The 22,444-nt window shown below is 33.2% G+C and overlaps 1 protein-coding gene across 2 annotated transcripts in view; it reads left to right on the top strand.

Moving 5' to 3' along the window:
* The window catches only part of LOC132153213 (protein TANC1-like), a 155,735-nt gene that overhangs the window by 15,843 nt on the left and 117,448 nt on the right, over window positions 1-22,444 (top strand). For both annotated transcript variants that reach the window (XM_059562561.1, XM_059562560.1), the window contains exon 3: window positions 21,700-21,900. In XM_059562561.1, the coding sequence (XP_059418544.1) occupies window positions 21,700-21,900 (201 nt within the window). The remainder of the gene's footprint in view (window positions 1-21,699; window positions 21,901-22,444) is intronic.

Raw genomic sequence — 22,444 nt, 5'->3', positions numbered from 1 at the left:
GGGGGGCACGGTTCAACTTTTTCACGGTTCGGTTTGTTTCACGGTTTTAGAGTCACGTTTTTCGGTACAGTTTCGGTATGTCCTATGTTTATGGAAAAAACTACTTTTTTAATTATATATAAAAAAAAATAATATTCTGTCCAACTACAAGCAACAGCACACATAAATATAACAGAGTAAAGATGCAAACAATAAACAGTGATTTTCAAGTTTTTTTTTTTTTAGGCAGGTCTAGCATAAGTTTTTAAGTACAGAAATCGAATAACGTTGTAAAACAGCATATTATAAAAGCTTTTTAATCAAGAGCAGTGAGTGATTTCTTTGTTGTTGCTGTTCGATTAATATAAAGACTGTAACTTTAACCCTTTAACTGTCACCCCCCATTTTTTAAATAGGCATTAAAGTGCACTATCCAAACAAAAATTGCTGTAATTTATGAACACTTTGGAAAAAGTGGAATTTTTTCAAAAAATTGAAGTATCAAAAAGTTATAGAAGTTTAAATGTAGGCCTACTGTAAATAATATGCGCTATATTAATTTTAAAAAAAAAAATTAATTTATTATAAATATTTTACATAACTGGTTTTACTCTAAAATTGGTATAAAATTAAAGCCTTGTGTCTAAATAAGCTATGTTATAAATTTGAAGTTGATATGAAAAAAATTGAGTTTCCTGTGAGATTTTATTTAGGGCGTCATACCACACACAGCCACTGGGAGTCATCAAAACTATTTTGAATTTTGCTTTATGAATTTTTCTCTAGATTTCTCTGTGAATTTTACTTCTATCTCAAAATAACTCAAAATTATGAAATCTTGAGACTCAGACCTTTCCAATGATATGTTTGTTGCCAAGATTATAAAAAGTTTTGGTTCTAGAAAACCGTAATGCATTATGTTTTATGACACTTGGCCCAGCCCACTAAGGGGGAGGTGACCGCCATTAGAGTTTAAAGTACCATTTCCATGGTAAAGCAATGTCCGATTTCAAAATGGTTTTCATAGGATGAATCTTGAGCTTCTAAGCTTTCAAATGATATATGATTTATGATGATTACTAAAAGATTTTTTAGAGAAAAAGACAACAACAAAAAAGAGTGCTAAGCGTCCCACAGGTGGGATGGTGACAGTTATGAGAATACACTGATAAAGTGGCCTGCGTTCAGCTGGCTATGTCTGCTGTAGGATACTTACCAAGACGGGCATTTTTCCATAATTTTTGTGTGAATTTGTCCATTTAAACACAATACTTCAGAGAGAGCTTATATTTGCGCGCGTTCTGAGGCGCGGGTTTGCGCGCTTCGGATGAGTGCATGCACAAATCTTCACACTGCGCGCGCGAACTCGCATCTCTGGCTCTTAAATGCTTAAACTGACAAAGCTTAAATGAGTTTAGTTTAAACACATATTAACGTGTGCTGTTCAGGTCTCATCTGTGCGTGCGCGCTGTCAGCACCTGGATGATGACGGAATAAATGACTGCTCATATTCCAGCAGTAATTCACATTGATCAAGACTGAATTGTTTGTCCAAGTTTTTTTCTCTCTCTCTCATCGCTATTGTTGTAATGTCTGGGAATCCAGAATGCGCATCCATCAACAGAAACATATATTAGTTGAACCCAGTTTGTTTTACGTGCTATTTATAGCAAACCAGCAAACCATACATATGCTTTGTCAGATTTAAGTTGAACCGCGGTCCCAGCGCGTGCTGAACCGTGTGGGGTGAACCGAACGGTTCGGATTCTTTTCAGCGAACCGTCCCAGCCCTAGTGTGTGTATATATATATATATATATATATATATATGTATATATATGTGTGTGTGTGTGTGTGTGTGTGTGTACTGTGTGTATATGCATGCATACATATGCATATATATTATACTTACATGTATATGTATAATAAATACATAGAAGATGGAAGTGTTGTAATGTTTCTAAGATAGTGATGTGTTCCAGCTTGATGATTTTTCATTGGAACACAATATTGTGAATATATAATAAAAGTATGAACGCTGTACTAATCACAATGCATTCTGGGAGTGCCTCCTCTATGAGCGATACATGCTCTAATTCATACAAGAAAAAAATAAGTATTAGTGAGCGGTAGTTTAGTCAAATAATATAGATTCAATATTTGTGAGTGCCATGTATGTTTATGCATATTATTACATTGTTAAAATTTTATTTTAGTATTATTTAAACAATATTATATATTTTTGATTAATATTTTGAAATGCTTTTATTTATTGTATTGTCAGTTTTCATTTTAATTGAACATTAGTATATTTTAAACAAATTCTGTTGTGAGTTTAAAAAATATACTATTTTTATTTCAGTTTTAGATTCTATTTTAGTGCTTTGTGGCTTATTTCAGTTAGTTGTCACATTTCTAATATTAATTTACTGTAGTTTAAGTTAAGCACATTTTTATATTTTGCTTTAATACTAATAACTTTTTTTTAAATTGTTAATTAAAATATTTAATTTTACTTAATTCAGATTCTTAGCTCGGTAACATCAGTACTTTCTGCTTATGTAAAGCATTCCATTTGACTTTACAATAGTAATATTTTTCTGTCATAATTAAGTTTTGTAGTGAAGATTGCAGTTTGAATCTGAATAATTGTACAGCCCTACTTTAGATTAAAAAATGCATTTATTATTTAATAAAAAAATCATGAATTGTCATCAGATAATCTGATGGATTTCTAACAAATTTTTTAATATAAAATCTGTTGCTATTTTATCACCGTTTAAATTTACAATACAACATGCAACAGAAAGTGGAAACCAAAACAACAGCAAAAATATTTCAAAATATTTGTTTTTGCTTTTTTAAATTCAATTTATTTTAGTTAGTTGCTATGTTTCTAATATTTGTTTAGTTTAAGCTGAATTTTAGGTTTTATTTTATTTGTGCTTTATTAAAATCTCTCTCTCTCTGTGTGTGTGTGTGTGTGTGTGTTTCATTTTTTCCTAGTGTAGCTGACATGAACAAGATCATGCATTTTTCTTTGTGCTTGAACGAGGTTGCCTTTTTAAAATCCTTTTCCATTTCGATCCACTCCACATCTGACACATGTCTGTGGTTTTGTCTTTTTCATCCTGTTTTTCAAGTCTTCTGGTAGTGGGTTTGAGTTTTAAATGTGTTTGGAGTCTTTGATCAGCTCTCTGACCATCACTGTTCTTCATCATTGTGAGCTACTGAATAGATCACTGTGTTCTTGTTAAACCAGAACCAAGGATTAATCTGTGGTGTTTTCTGAGGGAAGCATCCAAGCAACACTATTAATAATATTATTTTTACATAAATTACATTGTTATTTTATGCAGTTTTATTATTTATTAAACATTTAATAAATAAATCAATATTATCAATTAATTTATAAAACATGAACAATTATTTTTATTTATTTATTTAATCTAATTAAAATAGAACAATTCCTTCACAACACAGTTTTTTATTTTCATAAAGTTCGGCATCAGAGGATTTCCGCATAAATTAAACATGTGAATATCTTGATAGTGTGATATTCTTTAATATTCTTAATATTTTAATGTTCTAAATTGTGTTATTTATTATAGCTTTGACAAGTAGGCTACATTTTACTATACAATAGTAATTGATTTTTGTGGTGGTGTGTAGAGAAGATCTCAGTTTTAATTTGAATTATTGTACAGCCCTACTTATGATTTAATAATGTATTATTGAATAAAAATGTATCATCAAAAATACAGATAATCTGACGCATTTATAAAATGCTAACCATTCCTTTACAACATATTCAATTGATGTTTTTTATTTTTTTTTTATATAAAGTGCTTTACTTTTAAAGGTTTACTTTATAAATTAAAAATGAATGACAAATTTCACACTGTTTGTGTGATATTCCGTGAAAAAAATATATTTTAATGGTGTATTAGTATTACTTTGAGAACTACATTTAGCTATACAATAATATATTTCTGTCATATTTCTTTTTTTTTTTTATTGTGATTTGAATTATTGTACAGCGCTAGCTTTGATTTATTAATTTAAATTAATTCCTTAATATTGGCTTATAATTTAAATTCTATTTTTGTGACTTTTGTGATATTTGAGATATTCTTTTGCATCAAACTGTTCACTCGTAATGTGCTTCAGTCGCAACATTAGGAGCAGAGGACAGTGTTTAGCCGTGTCTGTCTGACGGTGACCTCTGGTGACCTCTAGTGACCTCTGGTGACCTGGATGCAGTCAGTGGATGCTTCACTATCACTGTTGTTTCAGCTGTGTGTGTGTGTGTGTGTGTGTGGACACAGTTGGCTGTGCTCAGATTGATTGGTTTCTTGGATCTTCTCAGTTTCTTCTGGTCTTGCCAAGGACAGTGAGAGGGCAGTATGTTAATGTGCTAATTTAAGTTCTGTGAAATGGCCCAGATATGTAGTGTTTATTAGTGAAATCTTCCAGAGGAAGATCTCAGGGCTCGGATGTTGCTCTTTCATGACTCAGGAGACTTCTCAAAAATGTTTCATTTGAGGATTAACTTACACCTCCAACGCTTCTCTCAGAATTCCTCAGACACAAAATATATACGCTCATTTTATAAAAAACAAAAATGAAACTTTATATCTCACAGTTAAGACTTTGTTTCTCAGAATTGCGAAACATAAACTCAGAACTCTGACGTTTTTCATGCAATTCTAAGTTTACATCCCACAATTGTTTTTTTTTTCTCTCAATGGAATAAAAAATCAAAAGGTAATTGTGACTTTTTATCTCTTTTCTCACAAGAATATTCTGGTATTTTTCTTTTGGTTATCCTATTTCTTGTAATGAACACATACAAACCTAAAAACATAATGCACTATGTTCTATTTATTGCTTGTCATTTATTGCATGACTGTTTATAATATTTGGTTTATAATATTTCTAGTGGTTTTTGCTGTGGAATCGAGAATTAGAAAATTGAACTGGTATCTAAAATGTTGCAGTCATTTTTATTAGAATACTAGAAAACATGGGTCAAAAACAGTGATGACAACAACTATTTAATTTTTTTGTGTGGCAGGGCCAGTGAAATAATCCTTAGGATTGAGCCGTGGCAATCAAAAATAAAGTTTATTTAATAATTGATTATAACTCCAATAAACCGTGTCTAATTACTCCTTTGTCTCTTTCTCTTTGGTGGTTCCTGTTTCCCCTCTCACCACAGTCTCATCTAACATCTTCTAATTCGCATCGAAACACGATTTAGAGCAGATTTCTCAGAATAGCTGAGATTCCAGCTCAGCCTGTGGACAGGATATTCATTTCCCTCCCAGCTTTCTTCAGGAGTCTCATATCTTTTGTTTTTCATGTGAGAACTGAAACCTGAAGCCTGAACCTCTCTCTGGTCCAGTCGGTCTAATCATCGAATCATTCCCATGCAACATTTGTTAAACGCATTAGGACTGTGAGATATGTTTCATCCGTGATAATATCTTAATTGTTATTGTAACATTGTGGAAGCTGATGTTGAGTCAGCTAAACCAGATGACATTTAAGAAACAATATTGTCAGTAATGTCTGTTTTTGCTCTTTTTTGCCAATGAGAAGAGACTAAACAGAGCCGTTTCAGTTAATGAATCAGCATTTTTAGTGACCTTAATGCATTTTTTTATTAAATATATAAGAATTTGTATTTGAATTTGTATTGTTATATTGTAACTTTATTATTATTATTATTATTATTATTTTTTTTTTTTTTTTTTATTATTGTTTAATTGTAAAATCATTGTAATGATATAAAGATGTGAGCATTTTTTGATGATAATAATAATAACATTCTAATATATATATATATATATATATAGAGAGAGAGAGAGAGAGAGAGAGAGTATTTGAGGAAAATTGTGGTTATAATGAAAACGTCAATATTCATATTTCAGTATTTTAAAAAATATTTTTTTATTATATAAATACTAATCTCACACCATTAATTATAAATTACTATTATAATTATAATTGCAGTGTAAATACTATTTAAATGTGGCTTGAGATGCTGTTTCTGCATTAATGATTTTATTTGATTGGTAACGTATATTGATGAAATGTCTGAATTTGACGTTAAACATGATGCATTCATTGGATATGATTAGAAATTGCCCAAGATAAAAATGCCCCTTGAAATTAGTAAATGGAGGAAAATATGAAGAATATGAAAAGTTTTGGTGAGCGGACACCAGTACTAACATTCAGTGCATTCAGAAACATATCGTCTAATTATGGTTAATGACAAAATGCCAATTTCATACCCCCAGGGGTTTGTGTGACTGAAAGTTTATATACGGTTATTGTGGTATAAAATGTATTTCCCAGCAGAGCAAATATAAACTATGTTTTACAGGGTGATGCATGTGGTATATAGTAAGCATAGTTCCATTAAGTTAAGCAAAGCATTTCGGTATAATTTTGTGTATTTTGCTGGTTGACATAAAGGCATACTTGACTCTAGCCTTGATTTAAGATATTTTTGGACCTGAATGTTTTTTTTCTTTACATCGGAGCATCCCGTGTTATCCAGCTCACTGATCCAAGGATAATAAAGAGGACACCTCTTGGAAAGTTCCTCCTGTGGTGCTGTTACCCTGCTGTGTCCTTTAACATCAGCGTGTACAGTACCTGTGTCTCGTCTGTGTCACGGTGGTTTACAGACAGTCACATCTGTGTGTGTGTGTGTGTGTGTGTGTGGTTACAGCAGCACCCAGCTATTAGCTGCATCTTGGGTGTCCAGAGACTTCTGCTGCTTCAGCAGGTCTTTTTCAAAAGATTTCTGGGTATTTTTAAGCTTTGTTTACTTGAATCTCAGTCTGGCCGGTGTCTGCAATGTTAAACAGAGTCTGCTTTACCATTTCTGTGACAGAATCCTTCTTTTTTTTTATAGTCTGTCACTAAACAGAAACTCTAGTCTACAAAGCTCCACAGCTTCATTGAATGCGAGTGATTTCGATGTGATGATGCAGAGCGTAATTGCAGGTTGCAGGTTACGTGGTGTAGTAATCTAGAATTATAGAGATGTATGAATATCATGTGTTTTTACAGCAGCTTTAAATACTTCTTATTCATTCCATGTTTTATCGCTTTGAGTGCTTTGTTTTGTTCTGATGCATTTAGAATTGCACAATATTGTGATTAAGTTCTAAATAAAAAGAGAATGCACTGTTTAAATATATTTCATTGGTAAAGATATTCTATTCATAATTCGTTTGGTAATTTAACTTGACATCATTCTATAGAGAAATACCTGTATATATGAGACTCATTGTCAACACTCTGTGAAAGTGACAGGGAATCAAAAACAGCACAATTACATGTTGACCCTGAATGTTTCACATCAGTAGAAAATTTCTCTTGCTTTAAAAAATACAGGATAAACGTTAGCTCATACGCCTGTTGCAATATGTGTGTGTAGCTTTACAAATATTAGCCAGATTGTAGAGCTGCACGATTAATCGTTAAAAGATCGCGATCTCGATTCAGACACACTCTCGATCTCATTTCTAAATGACAACGATTCCCCGAGTCTGTTAAACCTTTGACAAAGTCTTACCGGATCATTCAAATCCGTGCTCGCACTGCCGCTAACACAGAGAGAGCTTAGCATGTTTGCTGTCTTTTCAACTACACAGTATTATTTCTGTCTTACAGTCATTTATATTAAATCACAGAAATACTGGGATCAAGTTTATAGTTCAGATATAAACATTGATGTATATATATGGCAGCGATCAAAATAGAACAAATCCCCTTTTGAAAGGAGTTCGCTTCAAATAACGTTTTTGTCGATTGCATTATTTCACCACTAGGTGGTGACAAGTGTCTTAAAAATGTGTTTGTCAATGAATTGATTTTTCAATCAAGAGAATCGTTCAAAAACGCTGATTCATCCAGTAATGAAACAAGTGAAGCAGGTTTATGAGTGAGTCGTTGAATCAGTGATTCAAACAACTTTTTCATCATTTTAATATAAAATATTGGGGTTTTAAATATGTTATATATACACTACCAGACAAAAGTTTTTGAACCATAAGATGTGTAATGTTTTTTAAAGTCTCTTCTGCTCACCAAACCTGCATTTATTTGATCCAAAGTACAGCAAAAACAGTAAAGTTTTGAACTATTTTTACAATTTAAAATAACTGCTTTCTACTTGAATGTATTTTAAAGTGTAATTTATTTCTGTGATGCACAGCTGTATTTTCAGCATCATTACTCCAGTCCTCTGTCACATGATCCTTCAAAAATTATTTTAATATTCTGATTTGCTGTTCAAAAAAAACATTTATTATTATTATTATTGTTGAAAACCGATGAGTAGATTTTTTTCAGGTTTCTTTGATAGAAAGCTCAGAAGAACAAAATTTATGTGAAATAGAAATATTTAGTTATAAATGTCTTTGTCACACTTGATCAGTTTAAAGAATCATTGCAAAATAAAAGTATTTAATTTATATACTTGTGATAATGATAATTGAAATAATAATAAAAAAAGAATCGTAGGAGAATCGTGATCTCTATATGAGACCAAATAAATTGTGATTCTCAATTTATCCAGAATGGTGCAGCCCTACCAGACAGCACTTTTAAAACCCTTCTTTGTTTTGAATCTCTTTCATAATGACAGCAGTATGGTATTGTAATGTTAAATAAAACAATCGAGATCTGACCTGGCATTTTTAAATTCTTGATCATACTTTATTTTTTCCCTAAGGTCGGATTTATATATTACACTCTTTTATTTATTTATCTTATTTATTTATTTATAATTACAATTTACCATTCTATTTCTGATCATTAGAATTAAACTAACTGTTAGTTTGTTTTATTAAATTTTCATGACAATGTTATATTGTATTTATATAATTGTAATTAATCACACAAAACACAAAAGGGTGTGATTTAATCACTATTAAAAAAAAAATCTTAAAAGCCCTAATATTAATAATTTATATTAATTGAATTATATATATATATATATATATATATATATATATATATATATATATATATGATTTACATTGTAAATATTTTGATAATATAAAATTATATATATATTTAAAAATAAATGAAGATTTTTATCTTAAAAATTTATTAACTTATAATATATAAAACAAAATAAAATGTTATGGTTTTAAATAAACTCCTATTAATTTTAATTAAATCTAATTTTAAATACAGAATAAGCTGTAAACTTCACCAGACTTCGTCAATAGTCAACTGTCTTGCTTCACTTCCTAATCATGGTCTTTTCAGTCCCAGCTGACCGGTTGGCCTCCAGATCCATTCTGGTGGAGCACGTCTCTTCTTCAGGCCCCGCTGGTGTCCATGACCTTGGAAACACCTTTGAAACCCAGGAATAAAAGAAAAGGAGACCAAAAGAAGCTAAACAAATAAGGCCAGCTCATGTTCGGCAGGGGACGGGAGTGATGTCATTCCCTGATCAGGATTAGACGGGTGTCTTGGCTCAGCTCCATCGTGGGAGGTTGAACTGCAAAGCATTACGCTTTTGTTTAGGGAAATCGGAACGGAGAGAACGTCACTTCAGGAGTGTGTTGAAATGACTCATGCATGCTCATGCTGAATTTACTGTGCTAGTTTTTTTTGTAGGGGAACCCCAGTTTGAAAACCTTGGTCTCGTATATAAAAGAATCGTTAATGGAATCACTAAGAAAAGAATCGCTCAGTTCCCATGCGTAGAAGTGCTTGTCATGAGTGTGTGTGTGTGTGTGTGTGTGTGTGTGTGTGTTTCATCGCTTCTGTCTCACACGGCTGTGATTGTGTGTGTTGATGAATAGTCTGTGTAGTGTTCAGAGGCCAGGCTGAACTACTGACCCCTCGTCATTGTGCTTTTCCTGATGACAAACACTTCAGGGGGGTTAATAGTTCCTCTGATTCACATTCACCGCCTGCGAACACTCATCCTGATGTGTGGCTCGGGCTGGGACACTAGTGAGGGTAGTTTTACAGTTTTATTTTGTGGGTTATGTGATTTGACATAATGCAAAACAGAATTCCTACAGTATAACTGCAGGCCATTGGCTCCTATAAATAATAGTGCCACATGTGTTGTCATGTGTTTGTTATAAACTTGACAGAACTTATGCTGCACAGCTCTGTTTATTACGTCAACATAACAAAAGATGTGATCATTAAACAAGCAGGAAAAAAGCCATTACATGCACATTTTTAAGTCATAACATGTATATTTATATAGTCGTCCGTGGTGATCTCAGCAAAAATATAACTGGCAAATGAATATTTTTTGTTGCAAATGTGACCGTTTTAGCTTCAGAATCAGTAAGATTTTATATATAAATATATAAAATATTCTTTTTTTTAAAGAAATTATTTTATTCCGCAAGGATGCATTAAATTGATAAAAAATTATTCAGTAAAGACATATGATGATACAAAAAGATTTAATCTTGAGAATCAGAATTGGGTTTATTGAGATTTGTATTGATAAAGCTACCAGTACACAGAATAAAGCGCCCAGAAAAGACACAAATTAAAATATAAAATAATAAAATATGAAATGTAAAATAATTGAAACTAAGTGTGATTCCTTTGAAATTAATTCCATCAAATGATTATAAAAAAATTATACACACAAATATGAGGCTACACAACTTTTTTCAACATTGATCATAATCAGAATTTTTGGGGGGATTAACTTTTTATTAGATTTTCAAAAGAGCACCCGCATAAAAAAAAATGATAATAAGAAACAAATTCTGTCAGCAGTACCTACATATAAGATGCATACTTTAGATGACATAGTAAGACATGAGTTCTTCACGATTCTAAGGAGATGAACAGGTCACACATAAACTCTACAACTGTTTGCCAGGCCTGTCCCATTTTTGCTTTGGCTTTATTAAATCTAGCTAAAGAGCATTCCATATTAATTATATATTGCATATTCAATAACCACAGTCTTGAGATGTCTGCATTAGTGTCCCACCAAAGTGCGATTGTTGTTTTCTTTGCAGCAGTGAAACCCGAAAAAAAGAGTCTTTTTGTCCATTGTGCCAAAGAAGAGTGATCATTCAGCAAGCACAAGCAAGGATCCGGAGTGATTTTACAGTTTATCGGTTCCTCTAAAGTTCAGACGAACTTGAGTCAAAAGTGACTGATTACTGAACATTCCGAAACATATGATACATTGTATCAGCTACATTGTATTGTGTGAGGGGGGCTCCTGATGTCCAGTAATGCAGCTGTTCCTGTGACCCTTGCTCCGTGAGCTCTGCTTAATGATCTCTGTTAATGCTGCTCATTCCAGATCCTTCTACAGAAACAGCTTATGGTGTGTCTTTCCTGAAAAGGTTTGACATTATCGCTAAAAAAGAATTTCCCTATGCAAAAAACAAATAGGATTTTATTTCCAAAACCCGACAGTTGAGTCCTCTGTCTCAAAGCTGAGGTAATCTCAGTTCTTACTGTCACTCCTCATGGCTTGTGCGGCTTATTGTGAGTGAATCCTTTCATTGTGTTTCTAAAAGAAGGATTAGGGATGGTTCACCTGTCATCATTTGCTCACCCTCATGTCATTCCAGGACTATCTTCTTCCACTGAACACAAACTAATAATCGTTGCTGTCCTTGGAAGCTGCAATGTCCAATTCATGAGTGAATCATTCTTCAGAGTTGACTCTTTTGAATGAATCAGTTGATTCAGTTCACAGAATCAGAACATTAATAAGAAGCTCGGATTCCACGGAAATAAGAATCATATGGGTTTTGGATGACTTGAAAGTGTATTTCAAGTGATTTTCATTTTCGGCTGCAGGAATCTTTTAAGCTGCGGATATCTGTTCTGTCACGCATTGCAACATCTTTTTAAGATGCACAGGAGATTTACGTGAGATTTACAGGAGACGTGTGGAGATCATCATTAAAGTAAGGTCATGTTTTGTAGTGGAATGATTTTCATCGAAGCCCTGAGACTCATAAATGTGCCAGACCGCATTCAGTCTCGATGATAGCCCAAATCCTCACAGAGCGGAGAATTTACTGACTTATTCTGCTTTTCCTGTGCAGATTTCAGGTTAAATGGAAATCCGTCCACATACATACATGTACTGTATACATACATACAAATATACTATACATACATATATATATATATATATATAAAACAATGGGGGGAAAACAATCTAATTGCAGTTTGCGATTTAAATGTGATTTTTAAAATAGATTAACAAAAACATAACATTATAATAATTTGTTAAATATTAATGATATTGATAAAATAATAACAATAAAATGTTATTTTCCTGAAAACTATTGTTTTAGAGAAAAATGCAGCGCTACTTGTTAACACTCAGGCCTTTATCTGTACTTCATATGATGTTGTTATGATAAAAATTACTGTCAAAGATTTTTATCAGGAGGTATGCAATATAAAAAATGGAGTCCATGTTTGAAATATGAGCCTTTTATACATCCACTGTGGGGAAACAAAAAAGAAAAGAAAAATAACTTCTGTACACTTCTATACACTGGAGAAAAACATGGATTATCATATGTTTATTTCAAATTTCTTTATATAGATATATATATATATATATATATATATATATATATATATAAGAAATTACTGTAAATATTTATATATTTACAGTAATATCATGTGTGTATATATAAGAAAAACGTATATAAATATTTACAGTAATTTCTTAACTAAACTGTTCTGCCATTTTAATAAAATAAAATATGTATGTAGCAAAATCTCTAACGATACATACTTTATACCATCGCCACGTTATACCACCCAATAATATTATAAATAGAATTTATATCATAAATATTATATGAATATAAAAGAAAACGTTTATTTATTAAATGTATTGAATTCATTTAAATCTATTAATATTTGCGTATTTATTTAAACGATTAATTAAATTATTAATTAAATGTTTCTGCCAGTGTTCAATTAAAAAAAATATATTTCTAGATTGTTTGTAATTGTTAAATAGAAAAATGGTTAAATTGAAATATCTGAGATACATATCAACATTGTTATCCATAATAATAATAAGGTAGATTGGAGCTGTACTTGTATGCCTGGACATTTTTAAAAAGTATGTACAGTAGCTATGATGGCCACAGAGTGGACAGACAGGCTTTAAATATGACTGAATAGTTTTTTAAACAGCTAAACTTGCATGAGCTGCTTGCTTCGTAAGAGAATATCTGTATTATATGTCAGCAGCAGCATGATATTATAAATGGTGCTCTATTTAAAGAACAGCTGAGCTACTGGAAAATGGGGTTAGGTTTCTAACTTTACAGTAAGTCAGAGCTGTACATTCTTTCTCATATAAAGACATACAGCTTCACTCAGGACCAGAGGTGGGTAGTAACGAGTTACATTTACTTCGTTACATTTACTTGAGTAATTTTTTGGGGTAACTAATACTTTTCGGAGTATATTTAAAGATGGGTACTTTATACTCTTACTTGAGTAAATTTTTGGGGGAAAATCTGTACTTTTACTTCGTTACTGTGGGCGACGCTCCTCTCGTTACTTTATCTTAATGCAATAAATGTTATAAATGCTTCAGTTTATTCCAAACGCGCCGTCTACTTTTCTCTGGACAATGAGCGATGCCCATTCGCGAATGATTCATTCTTTTGAGTCAATTCTGTTCAAAGGCTTGATCAAACCAATTGGCAAACGAGTGAATTGGTTCATGAATCAGTTTGAATGAGTCGTTCAGTTCCCTGCCGCACGCGCTGAGCGTCTGAAGCGGTTCACTCAGAGTTGTAACGTTTAATAAGAACATCAGCAGCGTTGAAAACGTGGCTGGAACTGCACTGAATTGAAATCTGCAAAGGCTATTATTTGCTAGCGATGGAGATCCTTATTAGATGAACACCGCGTGTGCCGTCTACTGTTTAACAGGTAATAACTTGGGCTACATTCGATTACAGTACACGATACCACTGTGACATTAGTTTGTTGTACGCGTGAGGCTTATAACAGAGGGGAGTCAAGTTGAATGCAGCTTCCAAAAGACAAAAAATAGCCGATTAAGATTTTATTAATTTTAATACAATCACACCGGCGTGAGTACGTTCAGCAAGTCATATCATCAGCTGCTAAATTCAGATCTGTGATTGCTTGCTGGCGCTGAGCCAGAGATAGATGTGTTTTTACAGCGCTGCGCATTATAACCAATCAAACATGATTCTTTTGAGCTTATTAAAGCATTGGCCAATCAGAGGTGTTCCGATGAGTCATCGCTAAAATGCCGGTGCTTCCTTCACTCGCTCGCTGACTGAATACCTCTTTCTGGCGAATTCTCTCGTCAGAAACAACAAAGTGCAGATTTGTGTACGAATCTTTAATTAAGATATTGATTTCACAGTGTTAACAGTTTCAGTGATTTAATGGGAGTTTCTGAGAGTGATTGAAATCTAGACTGTCAGTGAAAATGATCTTTAATAATGTAAATGTTATTTGCTCTCTTTCTGAACAATGAAAGATTAGTAGCAATTTTTATATCACATTAACTTTCAATGTTAAATTCACATTTAATATAAAGTCAGTCGTATTAAAAATGCTATGGCATGACACCTATATCTGTTACTTAAGTAAACAGACAGGGTTTTATAATAAAATACATAAATTGGAGTAAAGGCTGATGAAATGTATACATTTATACACGCACACATACATAACATACATTTTATCTATATATCTAAATAAAAATAGGCTCAGTATATATGACCCAAAGTAACTAGTAACTAACTACTTGAGTAGATTTTTTATCCGATACTCTTTTACTCTTACTCAAGTAACTATTAAAGACTAGTACTTTTACTTTTACTTGAGTAAATATTTCTAGAAGTACTTTTACTTGAGTACAGTTTTTGGGTACTCTACCCACCTCTGCTCAGGACTGAGTTTCTTTTCCCATCGGTGTGTTGATGAAGAGAACTGGAACATGTCGTGCCCCTCCATCTCTGAGCCCTTGGGGCTTCTGGGAAAGAGCTGCTCTGACTTCAGAAGTCTGTCTGCTTGTGGCATCCCGTCCCATTAACTTCCTAACATGTTCCCAGAGAGGATGTTTCAGTGACGTGCTCTAGGCTTTCTTGTCTCTGTATTACAACTCTTTTCTGCTAAATGAATTTGTCTCCCTTGCTCTTTTCTAGAACCTAGTGAGCTTCCTACCTAGGCAGTATATGTGCACTTCAGATAAAATGCCTTTTTCTAATAACTGATAATAATTGAGTAGCAATCATCATATCAGAATGATTTCTGAAGATTGTGACACTGACGAGTAATGATGCTGACAGTTCAGTTGTGCATCACAGGGGAAAGTTAAATTAAGTATATATTTAAAATTGAAAACCGTTTCTTTTAGATGCTTATTATATTACGACATTTTTACTGTTTTTTGTGTGTGTAATAGGGATGTCAGTGATTAATCAATGATCAATTAAGTGTTGATTAGAGATGTAATCAATTAAAGCCATTGATGGTGGATTAAGCAATTTAGTTTTGGGGTGCGTGCGGCTCATGTGCAGAACACGAGCAGCAGACATGAAGAAGTGGCTGTGTAAAACTCATTTAAATTGGACTATTTTACCTGATATTTCATACTAGGCCACTCACTATGTTTCGGAGCAGTGCACAGATGTCATGTATATAGCTGAAAACATCAGCAAACATCAGCATAGAGTCATTTTGAATGGATGTGACACTGATTTAAGCCATCACTCTCTCCATATGCGTGTGTGTGTGTGTGTGTGTGTGTGTGTGTGTGTGAATAGAATGTAGTGGTGTGTCTTTGGGTGTGTTGTTGTTGTGTAAGCGACAGAGTGGATCTCTATAGAGCGCTGTGAGTGTGTGAATGACAGGAAGCTTTCTCTCTCTTTCTCTTCCTCTTCCTCAGCTCTTCCTCATATTCCACTTTTTCTTCTTGTTCTCTTCCTCTCTCATTTCCTCTTCCTCTTTTTTCTTTCCTTTTTCTCATCTTTTTTCATCTTTTCTCTTTATTTTTTCTCATTTCCTCTTCCTATTTTTTCTTTCCTTTTTCTCATCTTTTTTCATCTTTTCTCTTTATTTTTTCTTTCCTCTTCTTTCTCCTTTTTCATTCTATTCATTTTCTCTATTCCCCAACTCACTTTCATCATCTTCCTCTTCTTTACTATATTTCTTCTTTTGCTTCTTTTTTCCTTTCCACTTTCTTTTCTACTTTTTCATTATCTTTCCTCATTTCCCTGTTTTCCCTTTTCTCCTCATCTTGCTCTTGATTCATTTTTCTTTCTCTTATCTGTATTCTTCCTTTCTTTTTTCTTTTGCTCCTCTTCTTTCTTCTTCCTCTTCTCTGCCACTTCTTTCTTTTCCTCTTTCTCTTCATTCTTCTAATTGTTTTGCCCTCTGCTATCTCTTCCTCCTTCTCCTCTGCCTCTTTTTCTCCATCACAAATGTGCCTTCCTTTTGTTTTCTTCTTCTTAATTCTATTTTCTCTCTCCTCTTTCCTCTGTCTTTCTCCTCCTGTTGCGTCTCTCTCTCTCTCACTCTAACATTGCTGTTGTTCAGTATCTGCAGGGTTCAGACATTCATTCAATCTCTCAGTCAGTCACCTTTTGTAGATTTAACAAAGGGAATCAGCATTTATTATTCCCACATTATCGGCTGATCACACACACACACACGCACTGAGCAGAGCCCATGATCACAAAAAGAATGCATTAATTCAAGTAAATCTGAGCTCTCCACAGGTCAGTAATTAAACTCAAACACAGTCTGTGACTCAGACGCTTTACTGTATACTGAATACTAAACGCCTGTTTGTGTCTGAATAGGGCTCATCCCTCTCAAGGTTACATCCCTTTGTTCTGTGTGTGTGTGTGTGTGTGTGTGTGTGTGTGTGTGTGTGTGTGAGGGGAGGTGAAGCAGGGGCTGGTGGGCTTTTATTCTTCAGCGTTTAGAGACTTTAACAATGACGACTCACATTCCTGAGGCCAGATTTATTTCACTCGCAGACTCACAGAAGCCAGAGATACACCTTCACATCTGACCTGAGGATATATTCACCTCAGAATAAACCAGGAGAACTCACAAGGGCTGGAAAATATAGAAATTATATATAATAACAGCTGAAATTCTGCTGTGTGTGGTTTGCTTTGGACACATAGAACAAATGTAGGTTGAGTTAGTTTACTTTAGTGTCACTCAAACTGTCTTTCTCTCTACTTTTCTGTCTCTTTGCTTCAGTCTGTGTTCCACTTTAGTTTTTAGTTTCAGCCTGTCTCAGGGCTTTTCCAAAATCTAGCATGCTGCCTACTTAGGCCACATTTAAGGCATACCACTGGAAATCATTGTAGTGATGCTTACTTTTAAGGTACCTTTTTTTCGGCTGAAATCAAATGTAGCATTGCATGTATTGTTTGTGGAGAAGACAATTCCAGAACGCATTGCACCATACATTTTTGCAATTTTTTTTGCAATGTATTATGAATGTTACAGTGTTGTTATTGTTAGGTAAAACCTAATAAAATTATTACAATTATTAAATGATAATAAATGTGTATATACATATATATATATATATATATATATATATATATATATATATATATATATATATATATATATATATATATATATATATATATATATATATATAGAAGATGGAAAAATTAAATAAAAAGAATGAAATTTATAAAAAATGAAACAAAAATGTTAACTTAACAATTAACTAAAATAACTTTGAAGTACACTAAATTAAAACAAAAATATGCGTGTGTGTGTATGTGTATATATATATATATATATATATATATATATATATATATATAAAACAAAAACAATAAAAAGCAAAAAAGCACAAAATTACTAAAATGTAAACTATCATGAACACTGAAAATATAAAAATAGAGGTAATTCAGATTATTAATAAATGCTTTGTAGTCACTGCAAGATGCATGGCAATCAAAAAAGAAATGTCTTATTTATCCAATGATGAGTGAAAATACATGCATAAATTAGCTTGTTGTCCAATAGCATGTTAGGTGGGCTGCATGTATGATGTATGATTTTTGCTCTAAAATGACTTGATTTACATTCACATTTAGGCTTTTAGCAGACAGTTTTATCCAAACCAACTTAAAGAGGAAGAAAAGCATTTATTTATGTAAAAATCAAATGTCATAATCAGCCAATGATGTGAGAGAATATATGCATATATTAGACATTAAAATGAATTAATTTGAATAATACAGTATTTCGGCATTATTGCGTAGAGTTTCCTATGTGTTATGCGTAAGGATTGATTTTTTGTAAGAAAATAGTGCATTCCAAATAGTGACTGACGAGGGTTAATTACAGCTTAGTTGTTGTCTTGGAAGGTAAGACATGTAAGCAGTTTGGTATAATTGCTTTATTCTCCTCTGTGGGCTCTTTTCTGTCCTTTGTTTTCCAGCCTGTGGTTGTAGGAAATGACAGAGCAGTCCAGATATCCGTCTAGCATGTGACATGAAGAGTACATCCTTCTGTCTGAAATATGCACTCTTCGTGTTGTGGTCTGTTGCTAGAGAGAATGACTCACAAAAGATCTCTGTCCTCAACGCTTCAAATGTCAGGCTTGACTTCAGCTTTGTTTTGTCTCAATGAAAGAGGATTGAAAGTGATTTGTATCTGTTTTTGAGAGCTGCTCGTTTCAAGCTGTCACTCAAAACACTTTAAAGCTTTCAGAACTATAATTTTTGATAAGTGTAGTTAGATCAGTACAGCACTGCAAACTAGCTAAAATTAAAGTGTTCAATTGCTAACACCTGTTTGCCTTATATCTGACTGATGGTAGCAAAATTATGTGCATCATGCTCTGGTTTAATTTTTTTATTTTGAAGAAGAAGAAGCCCATTTCTGCCATTAGAATAATAATAATAATAATTTATTAGATTTGTGAAAAATAATTGAAGAATTCTGACTTTTTTCCAGGTTTACATCTTTTTTCTTGAAATTCTGAGTTTACATCATGAAATCCAGACTTTTGTCTTGTAATACTGAGTTTTGGCCTAGATCTTGCTATTTTGACTTTTTCCTTGGCATTCTGAGTTTACATCTAGGAATTCTGACTTTTTCCTTGGAATTCTGAGTTTACATTTCACAATTCTTACTTTTTCTTTGGAATTCTGAGTTTACATCTTGCAATTCTGACTTTTTTCTTTGAATTCTGTTTTAATCTAGCAATTCTGACTTTTTTCCCAATCTTATTTTTCTCTTTATTATAGCTATTGTATTTGTTATTGTCGTTTTCATTTTTTATGGACTTTTTTTTTTCATTACTTTTGTTCAATTACTATTGTGAATTAAATGTTAGTATGAATAATTATTTGCAACATTAGCTATGTTTCCATCCAAAAGTGCAAATTTAACTCAAACTGGAATATTGCATAAAACATTTGCAAGTAAAGCACCGTTTCCATACAACGAGTCAAAGAGAACAAAATTGTCACTTTCTGATAAACTGGCACTAAATATCTCCAAGAGAACTAGGAGAAGCCACTGAATATAATAATTTTCATATGTAATAAGTTACTTGCACTTCAGAGAGACACAATAAATGTGGTCATTGCTTTAAGAGGTGGATGGCTTCTGTTTGCAAATGCAGTCATGTAGGAAAGTAATTATACAGAAATACTTAGACAGACTTTCCTCAGGCATTCCAGAAAGACCAGAACAACATATAAATGCTTTGAATGAGATCGGTCCTCTGGTTAGTCAAGTTATCCTGTCTTATATCGCAAAGTCACATTACTTTTTCAATGCACAGGTGGAATTTATTTGGAAAATATGTTTCCATCATAGTTTTCTTATCGGATAAAGGTACATTTGTTATGCACATTTTTGGAATTTATGTGCATCTTGATGTTTCCATCCAGCATTTTTTTTTATGTGATCATACAAAATGTGCTTAAAATAGGTGGATGGAAACATAGCTATTGAATTGAATAAAATGTTTTACGACTTTTTCATAATTTATTGATTTTTTTTTTTTTTTTACATCAACACTGAAGCTGTTTGTACTGAATCAAGCTCTATAGAAATAAATGTGATAGCTTGCCTATACTCGCTTCTAAAAGACAAAACCCATTACTTTGCATGTCGGTCAGATGAGCTCTTCCTGTCTAAGTGGATGATTTTGGCCAGAATAAACTGCAGCATACACATTTTTGTTTATTGCTGTGACCTCATCGGTCATCGCTCTCGTCACAGGTCACTCTGACCAGATGATCATGACCCCAGTGGGTGTTGAAAGAGAGCGGAGGTGTGACTAGCTGTGACTTCCTGTTTTTCGGCGTTCCTCACTCTTTATTAGCCTTTTCAAACACTAGACATCTCTGTTTTAGTGATCATCAGTGTGAGAGAGTGAGTGGGAGAAGAGAGGAAGTCAGAGAAAGACACTATTGACAATTATGTACTATCATACTGTGTGTTTCTACACTAAATAGTACTTGCACTGAATGCATTGAATGTCAGGTGACCAAAATGCACAGTATGCAATTAAGCACACTGCATGAGATTCTGTGTCCCATAATGCAGTGAACTCAACTCAACCTTCTATCTCCATTGTGATGAATTAACTGGAAGAAAATACATGTTGTTTGATCTGACTGCTGATTAAGACATTTTTAAAATTAGATTCAAAATATGAAATGAAATTGAAGTAATAAAATGCATTAATAAAAGTAATACTAAGTAAAATAAATTTAAGTTAAAAAAAAAACTATTTTATTAGATAATTCATATTTTGAATTAGTTTTTATCTTTATATTTTCTGTTTTAATTTTTATTTTCATAAAAGTTTTGGCAATTTTGTTGTGTGTTTTTGTCTTTTTTTTTTTAGAATGTATATATATTTATTTACATTTTAGTTGTAGTTATTTAATTACATCAGGTTTAACAAAATGAGGATAAGAAATGTTGTCTTGGCAACTTGCTGAAATAAAACAAGTTTTTGTGTATTTAATTTTATTACAGCTAAATTAGAATTTATTTCAATAAAAAAAAAAATAGTTTTATGGTTCTGCTGATGAGGTCATGTGACCAAAATGTAGGCATACTACAGTCGGAAATGTTAGTTGTCACATAACATTTGAAGCCTGTAGTTTATTTCACCTAAAGTGACACAAAACAATCACAGTTCAATAAACATTAAAAGCAAGAAAATTTGATAAAATTAGTTTGATGGAAAAAATAAAGACTTGAGAAGCAGTGTCTAATCAGTGTTGTGAAAAGCATGTAATGAAAATACATCTGAGAGCCATGTTCTGTATTATTATAGTGCTCTGCTAATTAGTTTGGGGTCTTGAGTTGATGGCGTTCAGGGTTTACAGTGAAAACCGCCAGTGGATTATGCAACATTTTTAATCTAAACTCAATCCCAGTGGCTCTATTTGTTTTTATTAAGATGATTAAATCAATCTTGTGTTAGAACAGTGTCAGTCAACTCATGTTAATGCTAAACATGCCTGTCGATTTCACTGGGGCTGTGAACTTGATTATTTCAGATGTTTATCAACCTGCTCCATAAAGAATCATACTGCTGCAGCTGGGCAATATTTAGAGGATTTGCAATATATTTGCATTTTTTTACTGTCAGTATGTGCTAATAGGGCATTTAAAACGAGTTTTGATCTCTGTGTTTGATCAGGAGAGCCGTACCTCCTCACTGCCCAGCGCAGGTATCCCAGCGGTGGGGTGCAGGATCCCGCTGGTGTCCGTCTGTTCCCACCCGCAGACGAAGTCCTCAGACTCGGCCTGGCTAAAGGGGTCTCCATGTCCCTCCCATCATCCCCTCTCTTGCCCCGACAGACATATATGATGGCGGCTCGCCCGTGCAAGAAGTCTCCAGGTGGGATATTTATCATTTCATCTGTTTTAAAGCATCAAAATGTCTGTACTTTAGTAGCTTTTTGGCTAAGCGATGGGCTGCTCTGGTTTGGCAACAGCTGCTGTTCTGTAATTCACTTTGGTTTTTCTAGCAGTGCATAAATTACAACCGTGATCAGTGAAGTTTCTGAGTGAATCTCTCAAGAACATGTCGAGGTCGCCCTGAAATAAAAATAATGTGGGCGTTAACACGCTGCGAGCTTCACATTGTCTATTAAAATCTGAATAGGGCGTTCATCTCTGGGGCGTGGTCGCATTAGAAGATAATGAAGGGAGACGTGAAAGACTGGACATCATGTTGTTTTCATATGGATTATTTTATCACAGAATATCTGTTTTCGGCAGCACTTGTTTAGTTTAAAAGTAGACATGTCAGGCTTTCTATAGATATCTCTCTCATGTCTCTTCGTTGAGTATTCACAGAGTTACAGTTCATTTTAATGACGTGTTTGTAAATGAAGATCAGCGCAGACAAAGGCAAAGTGTAATTTCTTTTCGGGGTTATC

This window comes from Carassius carassius, chromosome 11 (genome assembly GCF_963082965.1).
Source record: "Carassius carassius chromosome 11, fCarCar2.1, whole genome shotgun sequence".
Classification (NCBI taxonomy): domain Eukaryota; kingdom Metazoa; phylum Chordata; class Actinopteri; order Cypriniformes; family Cyprinidae; genus Carassius; species Carassius carassius.
Note: the sequence above shows the minus strand (reverse complement) of the source record. Positions and strands in the feature narration are given on the sequence as shown.